At 37.6% G+C, this 22,440-nt stretch overlaps 2 protein-coding genes across 2 annotated transcripts in view; both read left to right on the top strand.

Moving 5' to 3' along the window:
- Positions 1 to 13,382, top strand: part of LOC120533992 (ski-like protein) — a 41,865-nt gene extending 28,483 nt beyond the window's left edge. The window contains exons 6-8 of the mRNA XM_039761191.1: positions 632 to 867; positions 2,032 to 2,262; positions 7,477 to 13,382. Coding sequence (XP_039617125.1) covers positions 632 to 867; positions 2,032 to 2,262; positions 7,477 to 7,686 — 677 coding nt within the window. The 3' untranslated portion in view covers positions 7,687 to 13,382. The remainder of the gene's footprint in view (positions 1 to 631; positions 868 to 2,031; positions 2,263 to 7,476) is intronic.
- Positions 13,383 to 20,738: 7,356 nt separating this feature from the next.
- LOC120537658 (microsomal glutathione S-transferase 3-like) lies at positions 20,739 to 21,218 on the top strand. The gene has a single exon (XM_039766795.1). The coding sequence runs from the start codon at positions 20,787 to 20,789 to the stop codon at positions 21,216 to 21,218; it is 432 nt and encodes a 143-aa protein (XP_039622729.1). The 5' UTR covers positions 20,739 to 20,786.
- Positions 21,219 to 22,440: the final 1,222 nt, after the last annotated feature.

The following is a 22,440-nucleotide window of genomic DNA, read 5'->3' as shown; positions in this document are numbered from 1 at the left end:
TTTTCCACTGTTCCACAGCATAGAACCACATTTACAAGACAAGTCATGTATTTTCATCTTTGACTATTGTTACATAATAATCATTAGGTCATTTTTTTGTCTTTGACTTAGCAGTTCCTACAGCTGGCTAGGTCTGTTAACCTGAGTTTTGTTTTGGCCTTGGACATTGAGTCTTTTACTCATTCTTCCTTGCACCATTGTCTGAGCTGCCGTCTACCTGTCTATACTGTATCATCTCACTAACCAGTGTCACTTATGGCTAATCTGTTCTTGCAGCAAAAAAAACCCTTCACATTACCATGACACAGAATGAAGACTAAACCCATTGCATCTTATATTTAAAGTTCAGTACCATAGTCATTATATCACACAATGCATGTATATAAATACTTTAATAAAACTAAGATTGAAAGGGCCAAGTACAATGTAGATATTTGGTTAAGTTTTACTTGAGAAAAGTTTGTCAATGTAGTGTATTCTGTTAAAGCTTATGGTGATAGATAATCTAAAATTATTTTTAATGCATTAATAGTGTCTGCTGGGCTCATTTTGAAAGCCACCCACAGAGCTTGTAGAATTACTCATTTACATTTTACAGTGCTCACTGTGCCACTTGCTTTCTCCCCCCAAGAGCACCACACTACAAGCTGTTCTGCAGACCAAGTGAAATCTGAACATGGAAGCAAGCATGGCCCCATAGCTGTTGCTATGGAAACAGACCGGAGTGAGAACGCCTACTTGCCTTTCATTAAAGACATCACTGTGGAGGATGACAAGGACAAAATCGTGGTGGAAATTCTGCAGATGTATACCAAACAGCAGGAGCGGCTCAGTGCAACTCTTCAAAGAAAAATGGAATTGCAAATGGTATTTCACTATTCACTTAATATTCTGTTTGTTTTATTTAAATTTTAATCAGAATGATTGCTGTTTTTAAAAATAAACAGCATCGAGTATCAACAAAATTACCTTTAAGGTTATGGTATGGAGGAGTATATCATTTAGTTCCATTTTAAAATGTTGTTGATGTGTTATTTCCATCTGTGCACTTTCCTGTGCAGATGATAAGAGTTAAAGAAGTTCCATCTCGGTCATTGTCACCCTTTCCTTAAGTGTGATAAAATAACAAAGAACACATTTTTGCAAGACTTCTTTATCTACATAGTAGCATATGTGGTGTGGACCTCTAAATTTAATGTTCCAAACACATTATTAGATGTCCTTTTCTCAGGTAATGTCCATCATGTATTAAGGTATTTGTTGCATTCTTATTCCTTACACTTATATATGTTTTTTATTAATGTTGAAGTCATACCCTTAAACGTTTTCTGACAAATAATAATGCACTTGTCAAGTTTTTTTTTTTTGGTTCATATGTAATGTAAAGTTCTAAAAAAAAAAAAATCAAAGAAAAATAAATCCCAGTATGGCCCCAAAGTATTTCTTGTTAGTGTTTGTGACATGCAGCATTTTATGGTTCTCAATTCATATTGATCTTCCTAGATAGTTTAACCATCTGTTTGAAATTTCTTAAAGCATTATTTTAAATAAAAAAAAAAGTGTGTTTTATAAAAATTACTTGTGGTATCAATAATGGCTTCTAAATCAGTTATCCCTGTTTTAACTTTCAGGATGTAGCTTCATTGGTATGCCAGTATTATTTTCTTTTTTTTAAATTAATTAATGTAAGTGATATAGATCCAATAATGTACATTGTAAACATTTGCTCTAAAAGTACATCCATCCAAAATACATGCTCTCTTAATTATCACAGTAATTGGGGTGATAAGTATTTTCAATATTTGAATTTTCAGAAATTGCAACCTTTAACAGTTTTGTAAATCCTGGGAGCAAAGAAAAATTTAAGACCTGGATTATTAATATATGTTGCTAATCATGTCCACGGCTACCTACAGAAATTCTCTTTCAATGTAATAAGCTTCAGCATCACACAAATGCAGAGGGACATGGCCTTTTAAGGGGAATGTAGACTCTAAACTGATTTGCCTTTTTTTGTGTTTGGCTCTACAGGATCTGGATATTTTGCGTAATGCTCGAACGACAGTGTTGACGGAGTTATCTGTGGAAAACAGTGAGCTGCAGAAGGAGCTGGATTCTATTCAAAAGGAACATGCATGCCAGATGGAGGAGGTCAGAGAAGAACAGCGGGAGCTGGAACGTCGACTAGAGCAGCTTAGGCGTCAGAGCTGTTCTTGTTTCTCATTCAGAGACAGAGGCCGTGAAAAGGAGTATGCAGCACAGGTATGGTATTTGCTGTCTGCACATATATTATTTTGTTCTGAAATTGGGAGTTAGTACAGTCTTGTAATGCTGGAAATGTGTATATCTCATTAGGTCTACTTATTGAGTTGCTTTCAAAGTACAAATCATAGAGTAAAAGTCAAGCAGAAAAACTATTTTTATTACCTTAGAACACTATTTTAAGGTACTGGACACATCCATCCATTCATTATCCAACCCGCTATATCCTAACACAAGGTCACAGGGGGTCTGCTGGAGCCAATCCCAGCCAGCACAGGGTGCAAGCAAGGAACAAATCCTGGGCAGGGCGCCAGCCCACCGCAGGACACACACCCACCCACCCACACGCCAGGCACACACTAGGGACAGACAATTCAGGATCCCCAATGCACCTAACCTGCATGTCTTTGGTCTGTGGGACGAAACCGGAGCACCAGGAGGAAACCAACACAGACACGGGGAGAACATGCAGACTCCACACAGGGAGGATGCAGGAAGCGAACCCAGGTCTCCTTACTGCGAGGCAGCAGGGCTATCATTGCACCACCATGCTGCCCGGTACTGGACACCGAAAAGACAAAATTAGGATGAGGCTAGAAACAGACAAAGAAGTTAGTAAGAAAAAGAAATTAGAAAATAGACTTGAAAAACCAGCAAGTAATCTACCTCGTATTTCTCAGAATATGTCAAACACCATGAAGTGTCATCTGTGATTTAATTCACTCGCTCATTGTCCAGACCTGCTTTGCCACATTGGTCAGTGGTTTGTCTTTGCAGTAGTTGCACAAAATAGCAATCAAACCTGAATATGGCACCTCTACATCACATGGTGCACACACACACTGTCTCTGTCTCTCTTTTTGTCATACTGGGCCATTTTAGAGCTGCTAATTATCCTAACATGCACATCTTTGGAATGTGGAAGGAAGTCGGTGTTGTTGGAGGAAACTCATGATGGCACAAAAAAAAGCAGATTCCACAGGCATTCCACACAGTTAAATAACATAATGAATTACCAAAGTGTTGTAAGTTGGTAATTTATAATGTTGAAAGTTGAAAAATTATTAACATCAAACTTTCTTTAATATATTTATTTACATAAAAACTGCTTAACCATGTGTGATTATTATATTTATAAGCACTTTGACCCTCTCCTCATTGAAGAGCACTAAACAAAAATAAAAATAATGCGTATATGGACTGAAAGTTTAAGATAGTTTGCAGCATTTGGTCTAAGTGGCTGAAAGCATGGTTGCCAGTTCAATTAATACCCAATTTAGTCATGACCTTGAACACACATCAGTTAACCCACCTATATCATATAGTATATTTTTTTAGTCCGAATTTTTATTTGTAGTCCCAGAAGCACACACAATAACCAGGCAGCAGTCTAAATGAAATTTTGCAAGTGTTTTTCAACTTGGCCATTTTTCAAATTCATCAAACTAATATGTCTTTAGACTGTGAAAGAAAATTATAAATAACAAAAAGTATTTTTGACTATTTTACTTCTATACATAATTGAAGCAATAAATTCTGAATGGGTGGAATCCATATATCCAAAACATCTTATTAACTGCAGTTAGAGTATATTCTGTAAAGGATTAAAGAAACAACAGAGAAACACGTCTGGTGACCTACAAACCTCAAGACATTTAAGCAACAATAGCTTCCCATTTAATCTATACTTGAGCATATAAGCTTCCATAACTACAATGTACTAGTTTCTTGGGGTCAGACAAATTAATAACAATGTATATGCAATTGTCCATTAAAGCCACAATAACTTCCATATTGAAGTAGTATCCAGGTATCAGAGTCATGGAATCCATACCAACACAAATACTTATATTTTTTGTTTTCCAAAGGCCAGTGTTGATCTTTTTCCATTAGTCTTTTCTGACCTGATTGACAGATAATCACTTGAGAAGGAAAAGAAGCATGCTTTATTTCTGACCAAAGCAATCCATGCTGAGGTTTATTTCCCTCTATATTTACACACAAAGAAAGTGTCATGGTGCTATGAAGCATTTGTAATTCATCCTACATCTGCATGAAGTATACAATGCATCTTTTCTCATCTTCTTATTAAGAAAATGTATAAAAGAAGAAATAGCTAAGTTACCCTGTACTATTAATGTTATTTTCTCTTCAGTAATTCTCTGATTGGTGCTCAATTTACCCTTGCATTTCGGGTTAAAGCCTTACTAAATATCAAGACAAGAAGATGTAAAAATAGAATTAAAATATTTAAATATTTTAAGAGAGGCCCATTGAATTAAAAAGCTAATTAAAATGTCAGGCTCAGTTATATGACGCACTTTGGACCCCCTAGAGGTAGTAGCAAAGGAGAAAATTAAAGCATTAGGAACAATGCTGCACATTCTGTCTCTGACACACTATCACTGAGAATGTTCAACCAACAAACTATTCAGAACAAATGTCAAAAAATGCTTCTCGGGCTCCTTTATACCAACAGCAATATTCTTGCATAATGCGTCACTGAGGCTGTGACATCCAAATCATAAGCTTTCTTTTGTTTTAATTTTCTTGCTAAATATTCAGTCTGGTGAGTGTTCAGACTATAGTGTGTGTATTTTATTAATTTGAAGAACTTATGTTAAAAGCCAAATTTCCCCCTCAGCACAAATAAAGTTCTGTTCATTTATTTATACATACTGTAGGCAGTGCAGTGCGTCCTTACTGCTCTATCGTGGGTCCAGTTGTCTGCATGTGAATCCTGCTCACATGTTTTCCCTATGTCTGCATAGATTTTTCTCCAGGTATAATCCCACAAATTCTCCAAATTCATTCAAGTTAAATTAATTGTTGGTTCTAAATTGCTGTTATGTGAGTGTTGCCGTATGCACGATTGGGTCTTCTGGCTTTGCCCCCTGTATTGGAATAAGCAGATTAGAGACTGTTAAATAATACAATTATTTAAAATGTGTCAGCAGGTCATTTTAATTAAATTGTGAACACAGAAGACTCAAAAGGAGTGCAGCATGAGTGGAAAAAGAAATTAACAGGCCTTTTACACTAGCCTGAAGGAAGGATTTAAAATTGTGGCTGTAAGTTTTGCTGCTAAGACTTCACTCAGTGTGAGCATTTTCCGAATTTTCTAAACTAAACTCTGAAAGGGTAAAAAAGATGTCCATTGCAGAAAAAAATTAATAAAACCATTAAACATGCCAAGTAATCTTTAAAATAATTTACAAATGCAAAATCAAAAATAAGCAAAATAGCTACAAAGTACACAATACTGGATATGCACAAACAAATCCTCAAGGCTGTCAAATTCAGGGGTGGTGGTAGGGGTAAAGAGTTTAGGAAGGCAGCATTACACACAAGCAGAAAAATCGACTGAAGAGAACACCTGTAACAGGGCACATTCACACACTTATGGGGGCCAGTTTAGGGATGCCAAACCAATTACCATGAATGTCTTTAAAACTTTAGAGAAAGGTAAAGAATGGAAATGACAAAATCAGTCAAAATTGCTAACTTTCTTAAATGTGTCCCCCAGTCTTCTTTTATTGGGGAACAATACTATTCAAAATGTTACACTTTGGAGTATGTAGCTAGGCCCAGAAAGGTATAGCCAGTTCAAACACTTGAAAACAATAGAAAAAAACTACATAAAAAATAAAGAAACATGCTAAAACCACAGAATCGGCACAAAATTTAATGTAACCACGTGTAGAATGTGGCACAAACTGTTAAGTAGTTGCAATACAACTTTTTACTAGACAGAAAAATATTTTGATTTTACTTTTCAAAAACAAAAAGAAAGCTTTCTAAGATTTGTAATGATCTGTTCTATTCAGTGGTCAATTTTAAACATACAGTGTATTCTAGTATAAGATGGAGTAGTAACGTGTTCAGTCTGCCATTGGTAATGACACTTCTGTTCCAAGGTCAATGCATATATGCCTTGTATTAAATGCTGTGATGACCAAGGAATCTTGATATTAGACTAAGAATGGTCTAGTGACCTGTATCTGATATAACAATGTATGTATTTAGGCCTTCAGATTTTTAAACACACATTCAGGTGAATCCAAAGAGCACAATATATTTTAAACATGAAAATATTGCTTGGTAACTTAAATATAAATAAAACTGCTTATCTCACAAGAGTGTGTCTTTTATACCATAGCTGATTGTTCCTAAAATTAAAAAGAAAGACAAGGGATAGCTTTTCCCATTAGGTGTGACAAGTTGAATCATTTTAGGTATAATTTGAAGAACAAAATAGAAAATTGCAGTACATTGCAGAATAGAATTATAGTGCATAATATTGTTTTACAATATGCTATGTGTTGTGACCCAGGTTTTGTAATAATGCTGCAATTTGCTGTCTTTGGTAATTTTCACCCTTACTTTCTATAACTATTGGCACTCCAGCCACCATAATAAACCTCATACTGTTCCTTTCCATCTGAACTAGTGTGGTGCTGAGGTGTTGCCTGTTGCATGGCTGCACTTGGGTCCTAATCTGAGATCCCGAGTGGTTTGTCATGCGGTGGGTGTGGCAATGCACTGTATCAGCGCATGCTCCTAACCTCCTCCTCTTCCTCCATAACTACAAAAAGGACGGCTGTAAATTGTGAAAACAATTTTGATAAATATCTGCTACTTGAACTACTGTAGGTGTAGTGCCCGACTATCTAACTGAATTCTTCTGTGTGTGTGTACCAGAATGATATGGCCTCAGTACAACTGTATTGAGATATTTATTAGTGCACTGCCAACCTGTACAGTTTAAATTCCTGACTTGTGCCCTGTGCTGCTGGAACAGGTTGTAGTTTCCTTTCATCTTGAATTGCAATATTCAAGAAAATGAAAAGTGAATACGAATTTAATATCAAGTGACAAAAAACACTTTGTTTATTCATCTATGAAATACAAGGAGTCAACAAGCTTAAAGATTACTGTATTTATTAAAACATACACATCTCCCAATACTGTATTTACTTTTTCTTTTCTATCAACATATATATGGTCCTTTAGGCACTGTCTTCTCTCTATTTTCAACCAGAATGAGATATATTGCCTTTAAATTGCAGTACACGAAAACCCCATGTTTTAGTGTCATACTGTAAAAAAGAAGATGGACAACCACTGTGACATGCTTAACAATGCTAAATGATCCAATAATACAAAAAGTATCCTGATTTTTATAATCTTCAGCTTCTCAATTTTTCTGTATAGATTGCAGACCTCAAGAAGAGACTGGCTCACACAGAAGCTGAACGAGAGGAGCTACAAGAAGAACTGCAGCGGGAAAGAAAGGCTAGGGAAATGCTGGAAAGGATGATCACAGAATTAAAGCAGCAAGTCTGTTGCTCAGCCACTGACAAACAGAGCGATGCAAAAGTGACTTCCATGAAATTGACTGACAGTGCAGGAGAATCAAAGTAGAAACTCAAACATACAAACAAACCTCATCATCTTTAGGAAAATAAGACTAATGAAAAAAAATTCAAGGATATTAATTCAAAAGTGAAAGGTCATTTCCTGTTTGATATCTGAATTTTGTTTTTCAAACTTTTTTTTTTTTGTTTTTGCCTTTTAAAAGGTTGATTATTTCTGTATTTTGTGTTTTCTGCTATTTTGAGGAATAGTGTGCAGCTAATACAACAGCACGGACATTACACTATGGTCCTCATTTAGCCAAGAAGTTCAAAGTTATTGGATTCTTTTCAAGTTTGTGAAGAAGTGTAGTATGGAGGATTATGATTGGCTCTTGTCTGGTGAACAAAGTTAAAGGTACAATTGACAAATTATATATATGTATATATATAAGGCTGTTATGAAAGGAAGGACGGAAACACATTGTGCAAATATTCCATTTTTACTACCTGAAATGTTGGTGTGGTTGAGTGAGTGAATGGTTGTGATCAGTCCTTTTTCAAAGGACCCTGTAAATACCATAGAGGCTGTTACTAAATCTCATTGATTGCTAAGAAAGCACACCAGGTTTTATTTTATATAAGTTTACAGTTTGTGCTCTAGCACTCCGCCTCATACCTTCTATAGTTTTTTCAAAAAAGTACAAGAATAACACTTGAAGGCTTTGTGAAATAACTCAATTTATTTTTGTATAGTGCTTTTGATTAAGTACAGGCTCAGAGCGATTGCAGATATTTACGATATTGTATTAGCAGTAAATTACAAACCATACATTTACAAACATAAACACACAAATATATTTAAATACACTATAAAACATAGCAAATTCAGCATGAACATATATTTTATAAAGTCTATTAACATTATTATAGGGAGATGCATTATAAAGCCTTGGGATTATCTTTACCAGCCATTTCCAAATCACATTACAAACTTCCAATTTGTTTCTTTCAGTCAAGTATTAACTTGATACCAGATTTTGAAAACACGTTTTACTGTCCTAAAGCACATAAAGTACCTGTGACTTGTCCTGGCGCGTGGCTTCTTACATTATACTTGTGTTAGTGTAACATTATGAAGATTTATGATATACTCATATGTCATGTATGGTTCCACTCAAAACATTAATGGTTTTAGGCAACTAAATTGAGCGTTTTCAAAGTTTTGCAGCAGTAGTTTTTCCATTTCAATCGTGGGAGTCCGCTTTATGGCTACAGATTTTTATTCCATCCAATTTCACAATAGGTGACTTGTGCTTACTTTGAATTTTTCACCGTTTGTATTTACCTGGCCAACAGGTATTTTTAAGAAGTTCATAAATATTAGCAATTGTTGCCATAGCTTTAAAGTTATATATTTCATTCATTTATCTTTTTTCTGTAGATCTTGCTCCTGTAATTGTATCTTAATGCAGATGAGTAGCAAAGGACAGCGCAGACACAGTTCCAAGGAATGTTGGATACTAAACATTTCTTAGAAGTGAGCAGCCAAGCAAATATGGCACTGAAGTACTTGCTTCTCTTTAGTATTCAGTGTTGTCAGCATTTAGATACAAGTACTTGAGCAAACTCTATAGAAAAGAGTGACTTTAAAAATGTTTTTGAAAAAATACAGATATTTCGGAATTTCTTTGGTACGACAATAAAGAAGGGGCAACCCTGTAAAAAAATGCATCAATTAAAAGTAAAAATGGCGCACTAGTTGGAGGAAAAAAAACTGAAAACCTGCGGCTACAGGGTGCCCCAGGACTGAACTTGAAAGCCACTGTTTTAGATGATTCATAACAAATGCTTAATACCATTTGCTTAAAGTACTGCGTCACACTATTTGCTAGTTGTTAAATTATTTTGTAGTGACTCACATTAACTGTTTTGGTTATTTGTAAAAACTGGTCAACAGACCTTTTCAGTGTAAACTACTGTATGTAAGCTCCTTCCAAGCTACACTGCACTTGAAGTACAGTTGCTTAATTATCTTTTGCAGTGGAAGCATTACCAGGTTATATGATTTGGTTAGTGAGTTAATGGCGAGGGATTAAACCCAAGAGCCGTCTGTCTGCTTTGGAATCAGGTTCCTTATCTGCTAGGTCACACTCTCTGACAGAAGGTCTTTAGATCAGACGTGGGATTTGAAATCCTAAGCTTCAGGCTGCTGACACACTTTTTAAACGTGAACATGTCTCTTAACCTGGGCCAGGATTGCACAAATGCAATACTCTGCAATGCACTGCTATGCAGGTAAAGCTGTTTTCAAGTTTTCTTCAGTAGATATATAAAGGTTAGCCAAACCTTGGTTGTTTGATGTTTTCCTTCCCAAACTAAGAGAAATAAATAGAATTGGCACTTTAAACCAGAAGGACAGGCAGTTGGAAATTCATTTGGTCCTGTAAAACAAACCTTGTTGATGACCATCATTATATTTCACATTACATTTCTATGTTGTGCTTCTTTGCCAATCACTTAGGACTCGCCTCTCAAAGCAGACAGCCTTGCAGGTGCAGTAATAAGGCCTTATTCCATTCTGCCAAACTGAAACACAGAAAGCCATTTCTGGAAACGTAAAACCATAGAAGCATATTGCATAGACTATGTTTGGTTTTTTAATTTGTTCCTTCTCTTCTTTTATGAAGCATGAAATTGGTGCTCTGCAGTTCTTTTCAGTATGTGTTTTGTTAACATGAGGCTGAGTTTTTGAATGCAGGGTGGAAGGGAGAGGTTTGAGGACGCTAAGAGTCAATAAATACTGAAAGAAACATTTCTGGATGGCAAGTAAGACCACCTTATCTTTCGGACTTTGACATTCTCACAACTAATCCTGTTATTTCAGTTTGAATTCCTTCTTTGAATGCCGTATACTAGTGCATCTCTAATAATCTTAAGCACAGCATTAGGCAACCACTCCTTCAAAGTAAAATACGTACCTGGCTAAATAAATAATTATGGTCTTTTTCATCGGCTTTCATTTTTATATTTCAGTTCTGGCAAGGTGATACCTGCAGACAGACTTACTGAACATAGGACCTTTAGCCAATTTAAGAGATGATTAACATTACTTTTGTAGATACCAAGTTGGTTATATGAAAATTATTTGTGCCAATCTATTCAAAAGCTTATATGTATATAAGTATATGCTAGTTAAGATTATGATTTTAAAGCGACCATCTATTAAAAGAATATTGTGCAAAGTTAGAAATGTGTTTTCAAATTGCATAGCCAAAGGTTTTTATGAAATGCTTATGTTAGGTGGACGTTTATTTATTTAATTTTAATTAATGTATGCGTAATCCTGAACAGTTCCTCAGCAATGGCAAATGTGGATCTCACAAAGCCCCAGAAGAATTCCAGAAAGAAGTGTAGACTTTGGCTGTTGTGCAGCAAACTCTCATTTTTATCTCATGCAAGGAAAATGACAGGTCCAAAGGCGATTCCAGCATCAGGCAGCTGTGAGTTTTCTGTCCATTTTTAGGTTTCTTCCATTTTCCTCACTTCACTTCACACTTGATCTATTTTTAATTTGTTGTTTGTACCATTTTTAACAGTTTTGCTGCAATAAATATCTTTCAGTTTTTAGTTAGTGTTATGTTATTGAATCCAGTGTTTAATTTCTGAAGGGTGTGAGATGGTTTTTAATCTTGAAAGTGTGCTAGTTACTTTTTTTGTTCCTTATTATTCTTCAAGGAAAGTTTTGTGCACTCTAGGAGTGTGACGACAATAGAAAAGCATTTGGTCAATCAAAGAGCAAGTAATTTGGCTTCTTCATGGTGTAACTATTTTGTGTTGTCTAAAAATGTTAGTTGATTCAAAAATGTGCAAGTTTGGTCAGCGTTTTACCCAAAACACTAAAGACAGAGCTATGTGAGGTACCTTTAGAGTTTGCTTGTGTTTTTCCTCAAAACACCCCCCTGGTAAACGGAATTTAGGATTTTTAAACCATATTTGATGCATATTTATATTAGTACATTAGCAGCAGCCTCACCCAAATACTGGGACTGGAGATGTAAAGCTGAGCTAACGTTAAACTGGCTGTAGATAAGGTGTGAAAACAGCAGAGGATGCTGTCAAGCTGACATCCTCTCGCTTTGAAGACCTCGGGCATGAGACCATGAAATTCTCCATACCATTTGGTGACTCTCATATCTTTCCAAACATTTCAGATTTTATTCAGTTATCAGATGCAATTATGGATACATGTTTGTAACCAACAGGAGAGCGTACTGCCATAACACTCTCATAGTTTGGTTTATATTCAAATTATATACCAAACTAAAATAAGCCATTGCCTTTCCAGCACTTAAAATGTCATACATTTTTTCCCCACAATGAATATGGCATTATCTTAGCAAATGCTGCACTTGTGTGTTTGTGTGTGTGAGTGCGTGTGTGTGTTTATATGTGTATATACACTTGTCTGTGCATTGGTAAATAAAGCAATGACCTGGTATAGCGGTTTTTAAATGGAACTATGTGACAGATTGTAACAGAAATAAGTGAATGCAAAAATGTCCTTATTATTATTATTATTATGATTATTATTATTTATTGATACCTTCTGTAAAAGAAAAAAATGCAAAAGTTATTTTTTTTAAAACCAGTTCTAATGTGAATGACAGTGATAAGCAGTGTTATGCCTTGCCTGGTAATGAATTACCTCCGAACAGTCCCAAGTCGGCGGGCTGACAGTTTCTGTATACAAGTGACTTGCTGTGGACACTAGAGGGTGCTGTAAATCTACCTTCTTAGCTTTAGTTCTACGAGATGTTGCTGTCCTCTGACTAGTAAGAGTCAGTCCATTGAACAAAGCACACACAGAGAGGGAGAGCCAGGGCGTCGAGGGGGCTGCGGTGGGCCATCATCGACCTGTACAGACATTACTGGATGATGTGAAGCTCTTGTGGATGTTACTGTTCAATTGCTCCAAGCTTTCCTGTATTGCAAAGTGTGAATTTTTGCCCTTAACAACGTATGAATGTAAAAAAGTTTTATATTAAAAAATAACACACTGGTAAAACAAACAGCATTTTTATCATTATTATTTTTTATGAATGCAGTTATTCCTAACAATGTATGGCTGCTAATTTTATTTTCACTTGCCATATTCACATAGTTTTTATTTGGGTATGTTTAAAAATATTTTTCTTTTGAATTATTGTAGTCTCATTAGCAGTTCACTTGCTGATGAATAAAATAGAATACATTTGACAGTTTAAGACTGAATCCTGGCTATATAGGTGTGTGTATGTGAAGCATATACATATACTGTGTATATATACACATACACATAACCCTGGTGATGAATGACATATTTATATTATATATGTTTGTATTTACAATATAAATAAAAATCAAACCTGCAGTTCAGACTCTTGGGGCCAATATACAGCAGTTTTATACCCATTTTAAAAAGACCACCATCTACTGAACTTTCTAAAAGCACTCATTCATTCTTTGATACTCTAAATACAACAAATTCCTTTGTGAATCTGCTTACTCAATACATGGATGGTTGGAGTAATTCAAAATAGAGACTAACATTGGAAAAATCAAAAGTTGGTTTGATTTGCTCTGTATTGCTATGGCTTTGTAAATGCAAACCCCTTTTTTGTATTTGCTGTTTCAATTCCAAGCAGTGTCTGTAAATGATCCTCGCCTACAATTCTAGTACTGTATGTTGCCAATTCCGTACAGTGTGATTTAAAAAAAAAAAAATCCTGCATTGCATGACATAACACTGTCCTCTACCTCATGTTGTGATAAAAGAAAAAAAATATTTTATAAGTAAAGTACACTGCATCTCTGTCCATTTAGGTGATATTTAATAGAAAAAATAACATGCTTTTAACTTTTACCTCAATTGTATGTTGAGAGTGTGTGAGCATATTTGCTTTTTTTTCCCTCCCCGACTTATGATGTATTGCAAATTAGGTGACAGAAAATGACCTTGGATGACATTTCAGTAAAGATCTTTTAGTGACAGGTTAACCAGCTGCGTGTTTCTTTTTGTTGTAATGTTCTTCACCTCCTGCTCGATGGCGCTTTGGAGCTCTCCTTTTGTGAGTTATTTCATTTTCAGAGCCGACTCTGACCACTAAGGTGATGGCAGGCATGTGGATGGGTGACAAATGACATATCGTTTGTATTGCCTATAAAAAGTATTCATCCCACCTGGGACTTTTTTTTTTCTTCTTTTTTTAAGAGTCTTTTTTGTTGTTGATCAGCATTGAAAAAGCTTAACTAAATCCATAATGATTCAATGCTGTATAATATTAAAACATCGAGGAAGTTCACTTTTTATAGGCATTTTTTTGTAGGAAATATAAAAAGTCAAAAAGTGGGAACGGTTTAAAAATAAAAAAGAATATTATTTGTGTGTATGTGATTAAGTATGGGTACCTGCATTGTCTATCTTCTTCTTCTTCTTTCGGCTGCTCCCGTTAAGGGTTGCCACAGCAGATCATCTACATTTTCCGCATATTGACTTGGCAAAATTTTACACCGGATGCCCTTCCTAATGTATCCCTCCCCATTTATCCGGGCTTGGAACTGGCACGAAGAAACACACTGGTTTGTGTATCCCCTGTGGCTGGGTTACCTGCATTGTCTGTAAAAAAAAAAAAAATTATTTGAGTTCACATGACATAAGAAAATAATATGATTTGAGTACTCCTGTGCTGCCAGTGTGGGTGAAAACTTTGAAAGTCATGGTAGATGCATACTCGACTCCAATACTTCCAGGGCATAATGACAGCTCTGTGGCTGATTCAGAAACTCAGCAGAGTTTTGTTATAAACCACGGCAGAACATAACCAATAAAGAAAGGGAGTCTACAAAGAGAAACATGAGATAATATGCAGCCTGAAGCTACCGAAATGTGGACAGTTGGAGATGTGGCCAGCGTAAGTGACAAAACTAAACTCTCAAGGCCCACTGCAAGCAGACAAATGAACAGGAAATGTGTCCTTACCTTAAGAAAAATGACACCAACAAGCTGGGCTAAAATGGATTACTTCCACTTTACTTTTGTTGTCACAAGCATACCTCCGAAATGTGGAAGACACGTTTTTCTTAAATCAGAATCTTCACTACTTCAAAGTGGACGTGTTTGGTAAGTTTTAAGGCTTTTGTTTGGATTTGATTAAAAAAAAAAACACATCACTTTACAATACAATTTTATATGGCTAATTAATACATACAACGATAGTGAAGAAATACTAAATAAGTACATTTTATTGTATATTTCTTGTTTTAACTTTCTTGAAAAGTAGTAACTGCCACCTATTTTTTGAGAAATACAGTAGAGTTGCTCATGTAAAATTATTTGCTTTGGAATCAATGTCTAGTTTTCTCATTTGGGGCACGATGTCTTGCATAACAGGGAGCATTAACCTTTCAGGTGGACTTCTCCTGCACTGTGGCAAAGTCGTTCCACTTACAGTACTGCCACAATGGCAAACAATTTACATTTATCATAAAGAGTCATTCACCTCGGCCCGATCTGATGCCGCTGCAGTGTTCCTCCTTTCTCACGCTTCCTGGTTGCTGTGGTGCTGTCAGTGCTCCAGCTGTGGACTTCTCCAGGTGCTACTGGAACGTGCCTCAGGGTTTGAGTAGATCAGCAGTTGTGCTGCTCCATCGTCGCCAGAGTTCAGCAGTTTTGAGATTCTCAAGTGCCGGGATATGCTGACACTTTTTGTAGCTTTAATATTATTTTGATACACTACGCCTCTGTGTCTAAGTAGGGGCTTCATGCACTGTTACTAGTAATTTCTGGAAACAAAAAACTTTCTCAGTGTTTCTCCTAGCTGAGCCCAAGAATTTCTTTCCCACAGACTTATAATAAAGACAAAAAGCAAGAATGCATAATAAAGGACAAACAAGCAATGTAATGTAGTAACAGTATTAAGTAGAAATACATTAAAAAGTAATCTTTTATAATCACCTTGAGTAAAAAGCTTATTAAATACTCAGACCACAGTGATGTATCAAATATTGATGGAACTTCCTTTCCGCCTACACCTGCTTAATTAACTTCAGAGTTGCTGGAGCTTTTCTTTAACCGCACTGGCTGTATGGCCCCCTCACACAACGTTGCACAGTCACAGTGAGCCAGGGTTGTATTCCCAGAGGTATTTTAGTCTGTTAAGCTTTGGGTCTCACTGCTAAGCCCTTAGCTGGCCCCCAACCTTCAGATGAAGCATCATTCATCTCCCTCTGGGTAACCCAATACAGGATGATCTAATGTCCCATAAATAGACAGATTTGTAATGGATTAACACTTATCCGCTATATGCTGAACATGCGCTTGTATACTCATACAATATAAACCCTTTGGATGGGCAGCATTTCTATGATTACAAAGCAGAGAAGCATAGAGTGTTCCAAAGGTATCTTTGTTAAATACATTTCTTATATAAAAAGTGTCTTCAGACTCCAATACTAATGTGGGATAAAGCTGAATCCAAGGTCAAGATTAAGATTAGGTAAGATTTTATTTTTCCCCATCTTTGAGGATGTGGGAGAAAAATCCATATAGACATGAGAAGGACTTGCAGAGCTGGAATTGTATTCAAACACAGAATGGTGGATCTGTGAGGCAGCAGTGCTAACCAATGTGCCCTTAACTTGTTTTTTCTATATGGCATTTTGTTTATGTTCATTTTTATCAAGGGTGCCGGTTATTCATATTCCAGTGGCAACTTGACTGTGAAGACTGAGGAGCTCTCGGTAAGTGGTGTGCTAAAACGGTTGCAGGCATACAGTACAACTGGAGAAGGAGTTTACATTTTTATGCAAAATCAAACATTTCCATACATGGAGTCAAGTTCACTGTTAGGAAATTTACAGAACCAACCAGACTCACCCTGGAGATGGTTGCCTCCCAAACTGGGTAGGAAGGACTTTAATCCACAAGGTAAGTACGTTTGTAGCCTCTGAAGGGCACTACATTATGATGGTAAGGAAACTAAATGAAATTAAAAGAGGTTACGTCAACACACTGATCTTAAATTTTAAAGAATTTATGAATAAAGTTCATAATATGAGCTCTTACCAGTTCATAGTGATATTGGAAGAAGATAATATTTGTGCCTTAGATCAGCTGTCCTGGCTTTAGCTAAAACCAGTAATCTTACATTTCATAAAAGATCGCAGCCTCTCAGACCATTTGAGTTTCTCTACCTTTTCTCGAGACACTATTCCTTCTTTTCAAAATTACATCAGCGATTTATAACAGGATGCAGTCAGCGGGTGGAGCGGCCATCGGGAACACTGGGAGATTTCCTGGTGGGTCAGTTAAGCTGCTGTGCACACCCTTTCAAATTGTCATAAATAAATGCTCCCGTATTTAGTAAATCGAATTTTAAAAAAAGAAAAAAGAGGCCCCTTCTCAAGTGGAACATAGAGGAAAAAGGAGGTAACTTCTCCCCAAATGGTAGAACTCTGTGCATGAGACTGAAACTATACAACCACCTGTCCATTTTCTTAACCGGCTCACTGCATTTAATCATTTTAAACAACACCAAGGGTAAAAGGGAAAAAAAATAGTGCTTCCAGAGAGCTACGATTAAGTGAAAAAATTTTTAAAAAGCCACTGGAGAAAGATCCAGCGTAATGTATGAATATATAAACTTTATTTAAAACTGGTGAGAAAAGTAGTCCATCCATTACCTTCACAACTCTGATTTGGTTCACGACTTCAGTAGCACCAGGTGATGGCAAAGTAGCCCACTAGCTGCAGTAGCAAATGTGACTGGCCGTAAAGTCTGCACCGGGTTTCTGCCATTAATAATGTGCTGTGTCTGGCCAACTTTAATATGGGATGCTTCACCCAACAACACCATTCACTTCAGCTCACTGAACTGCTTGGCAGCCAGCAAGAGAAGTTCTAACTAAGTGCTGCTACCTTGCTGTCGTAAGTAGCTGTAGAATTTAGGTTTTGTGTAGCCTACTAAGAAAGGGAAAATGTTCAGTGAGTTTGCAGTGCAAAGTATTTAGCTACAAAAACACAACCTGGTAGGAATACCCAGGGAGAACAAAACACTGACTGTGCTGTACAGTTGTGCTCCCACTAGCAGCACCAGGACTGGAGGTCATGAAGAAAGAACAGCGACAGGTTTGCAGCATTGGGATGATGGCATGGTGGATTGTGGGTAACTTTCAGCATTACAGAACATTATAATGCAAGTGTGAACTATTATTATGACTGCAGGATATGAGGTAATATATAATAGCTAAGCAGGCATTACGTATTATTTGTTGCAATGTTAAGATAAGCATGGTACGTAGTAGCCATATTAATTTCTTTAGTACAGTATTACAGTTTTTCCTCCATCGCTTTGAGGTCACTCTCACCACTCTTAATGCAGTTCTCTAAACAGTTCAGTTATTTCTTGTAATACAGACTTGCCTGTACAAAAAACACAAAAACAATCAAACCATGTCAAGTCAGTCAGCACTGTGACCAAGGAATAAAAATCTTTTACCACTGTTTTAAGACTTGGACACCAGATGTTTTTATACTTTTATCAAAACCTTACTGGCTTTGAAAAGAATAAAAAATGTAGTCCTAATGTAATAATAAAACTGAGTACTGTAATGATAATAATACTAATTTAATAATAGTGTAATAATGTAGAGTAAAAAATGTCTGGACACAAAAATGAAATTTGAAGGATTTATTTAAAACTTTACACAATATGAATGCTGAAACTGAGAAAAGCAAAATGATACACGTGAAACTGTGTGCATCAGGAAACAGATAAAGAAAAAATATACAAATTTAGAACATAGAACCTACTGTATAGTACAGTAAAGTCACACTACATATATGTATATACTGCATACATCTAAAAATAATATAAAGTGTTGTGGAGTATGGCCAGCAGCTTCTCCCAGCCAATACCCCCAAGCCGCCAGATGGAGCCCTCCCAGCAACATGGTGGTGCCCCGAATTCCAGCAGGGCATCAAGGACATTGGAGTCTTTCTTCACAACCCTGCTGGATAACGTGGGGACCGCCAGGGGACGCTGCAGGGAGGCCCAGGGACTTCTATTTTCCTTATAGGCCGGAAGTACTTCCCAGTCGAAGGGATGGAAAGAATGACGTACTTCCGGGCTGAAGAAATGGAGTTTTTACCCAACCTGGAAGTGTTATAAAGTCACATGGACTGAGGGACAGAAACACGTCTGGGTCAAGAACTTTAAAAGGACTGTGGGAGATCGCAGCAGGGGGCCGAGTTGGGAGGAAGGGTGACTAAGCTGCTGGGAGGTATGGAGGATTGTTGTGTGATTATTGGATTATTGTTATTATTATTGTGAAAAGTGAAAGTATAGTGGAGGTGGAGGTGCTGTGTGCACGTTATTGTCCAAATAAACTAATTTCTTGGACTTTTACCTGGTGTCTGACGCACTGTCTGAGCGTTCAAGGGGATGACAGCACCCCAATCTGTCACAGTGTAAACTATGAAATGTCTTTGTGTAAGGGGTATCCTGTCTCTATTAGGCCCCATCATTGTGTCCACATCACGCCTGATGTCTTCCCTTCTGAGACATGAAGGGTAAAATCTTTTTGCAGGCTGCATACAGCCTCGACAAGCCTCAGGTATGACATCCTCACAGCCAGCATCCATTGCTTCCAGCAGGAAAATATGATTATGAGGCTGTTCATCATACACCGTCCACCTCCAAGCAGAGAAGAATTTCTCCGTAGGGCTGTTTGTTGGTAGGTTTTCAAGCCTTTCCCTCACACAGTTGGAGGGGTGAAAACTGACATAGTCCCAAATTACCCCATGAAGTGGCATGTTGGCTCTCACAATCACCCTTTCATATTTGGCAATGAGGGTCCATCTAAGGACTGAAGGAGCCGGTTTGTGTTGCAGGGCTCAGAGGCTACAGCATGATGAATTACTCGATTGTTCGGCAATAGCAACACACATTGTGATGTTGCCCCCAACGCTGGCCAGGCACATCAACTGTGGCCCTCTGACCTATGATGTTCCTGCCACATCTCCATACTTCATTCATGTCAAATCCTGCTTCCTCCACATACACAAAATTGTGCAGCCTATCAATGGCCTTTAGCTGCTGTGAAATCCAAAAAGAGTGTTCACATTAGAAACGTTTGAGATAGTGTAACTTAGAAATAAGAGAAAACATTTCCATCTCCTTACATGTACATACAGGCATCCAAGCTGTTTTACTCTCTCATTTTTCCTCTCAAGTGGAGCCTTGTGCAACTGTTTTGTAGAGACAGTGTGTCTTGTGAGGACCCTGTCAAAGGAGGAGATGCTCACAGAGACAACGTTGTGCAAAAACTCCAACAGCTCGCTGGATCTCTTCTAACATAACGGCATTGTATTCTCTCACCATGTTCACAATTGCAATCTGCTGTTTATGTGTCAAAAGTGTCCGTCTCCCACCAGAATGAAGCAGTGGTCCTACACTGACAATACACAGAGCACTGCAACAATTGTTATACAGAGGTCACAGATTCTGTTATTGACAGAAATGTGATAGTTGCACGTCCTCTGTGTGCTGCTCTTCCCCTTGCCGTACCACACATTCTCCTGGTTCTGGTTCTTGTACCTGCATGACACCATCTTCCTGCTCCATTGTTAGCACTATTCACCGAGTGAAAACATGAGCATCATATGTGCTTGCAGAGCCATGCCAAGAACCTCTCATACAAGATTTGGGGCGTGTGTTTGTATTTGGTTCCACTAAACCTCTTCTGAGATCAAGTGTTTCTGTTTGCTTTCAACTGAAGGGCATTTCAATACTAACACTAGCAGTGTGTAATTGGCTTTGCTCTTTCATACATATCTGAAAAAAGTTTAAAGTGATTTGATTGAAAACACAAATGCAGTGCTGGACAGTAATTAGGTGAGTGGTGATTAAAGGGTCTGAAGTTCTGACTGACTGACAAAAAGTGCAAAGTGTTTTGATGAGTTGTCACAGTCAGATGAGAAATGCGTCAACACAATGACAAAACGTCTTTACTAGTCAAGTATGTGTAGAAACAATACAAGTGTGTACAAACACAATAAGAAATGTGAATGTGGGACGTCACTGAATTCGCTCACAGTTTCAGAAGCTGCTTTCATCCAGTTCAGCAGACATGGGGGCTCTTTCTAAGGAGTATAGCTTTGTGGTCCTGACTGACACTGCCAGTTTTATCATGGTGATGCACCTGGTGTATAATGTTGGCAAGGCGCGCAAGAAGTACGCTGTGGAATATCCCAAAATGTACAGCGAAGACAGTGAAGATGGGAACATGTTCAACTGCGTTCAGCGGGCCCACCAGCACACGTTGGAGCTTTACCCAGCATTCCTCTTCTTCCTGTCGATTGGTGGCATTCAGCACCCTCGTATCGCCAGTGCCCTGGGTCTGACGTGGATTGTTAGCCAGGAGATCTATGCCTATGGATACTACACGGGTGACCCCCACAAGAGAAAAATAGGCTCCTTTGGGTTTTTGCCACTCCTGGGCCTGATGGGTCTTTCGGTCTCCTTTGCTGTGAAACATCTTGGCTGGAAGCATTGCTGCTAAGCTGGAGACCCCGGGTAGCGCCACAGTGGCACTGGAAACTTGGCTTAGACTCCTGATGCCATAGGCACTGGCATTGTCTGGCTTGGGTGACGGCTGACCCATCAACCCCACACGGTGCACCTGAGGTGTCTGCTGTGCAGGAGGTCTGCTGAGGACCCAAGCACCTTGATGCCAGCTCTTCATCGAGCACACGACGTTTTTATATGCCAACTGATTTTTATTTTTTGTATACCAGCTGGGAAATAAAATGTTCAAGCCTTAAAAAAAAAAAAAAGAAATGCTAATGTGGGTGGGGAAATGCAGTACGGATTTGAGAACTGTACTAAGAGTAAGGAGAATGTTCCTGATGTGAGAAAATGAACAAAACTATCGAGGAAAAACTGTAAAGATGAGGCTGGACCTATGGGAATGGAGGAAGTCAGCTCAAGTGCTGGTTCCATGCCAGACACAAGAGTATGTAACAACATTTGAGGTGGATAAAGAAAGAGGTACTCAAGCAAAGGAAAGGAATGCAGAGAAGGCTACTACCAACTCTGCTACCAACCTCACACGTCTCCAGGCCAAAGATCTTGATCGTTTTATCTGCTATCACCTCCAACAACCCACAAGACAGAGTGTGTTGTTGATGTGGTAAAAGTGATAAGGACCTTACCTATCGCAAGACAAAACGACACTTCTGACCATGACAACTTGTTCATCCAGCATCTTCACAAGGTCATTGTAAAGAGAAAGAGACAGCTGATGTAGGAGTTGTACGTCTATTTTCCATTGATGGCAGTTATCATGGCGGCATATAATGATGCATAAACCCAAACCACGCCTTCGCAAGTGACTGTGGGCATCTCTGTATCATGTGATGCCTGCCCCTGGATGCAATTGGATTTTAAATCTTACCTCTCTAGGCTTTACTAGTAAAACTGTTCATTGAATCTTTTCATTTTAGAGGATGATGACTTCATTAAATTAATTTCATGGATTTCATAAAAAAACCAAACACTCTGTGGGAACACCTTGCATAAAAGCACATCTAAGGGAACAAAATATTTCATGTTTCACACTAGTAAACTGCAGACTAGACAAATATCAAAACTAAATGGTGTCTAAGAATGATAAAGAACATACCAACTTTCTTAATGATAAGCTATAGATGAAAGGGTGTCGCTACACACAGAATTTAATCCTCTACCTTTAGTAGAAACTCAGTAATTAATGTTGCCACGCT

Source organism: Polypterus senegalus, chromosome 1 (assembly GCF_016835505.1).
Source record: "Polypterus senegalus isolate Bchr_013 chromosome 1, ASM1683550v1, whole genome shotgun sequence".
Classification (NCBI taxonomy): Eukaryota; Metazoa; Chordata; class Cladistia; order Polypteriformes; family Polypteridae; genus Polypterus; species Polypterus senegalus.
This window is presented reverse-complemented; position numbering and strand designations above follow the sequence as displayed.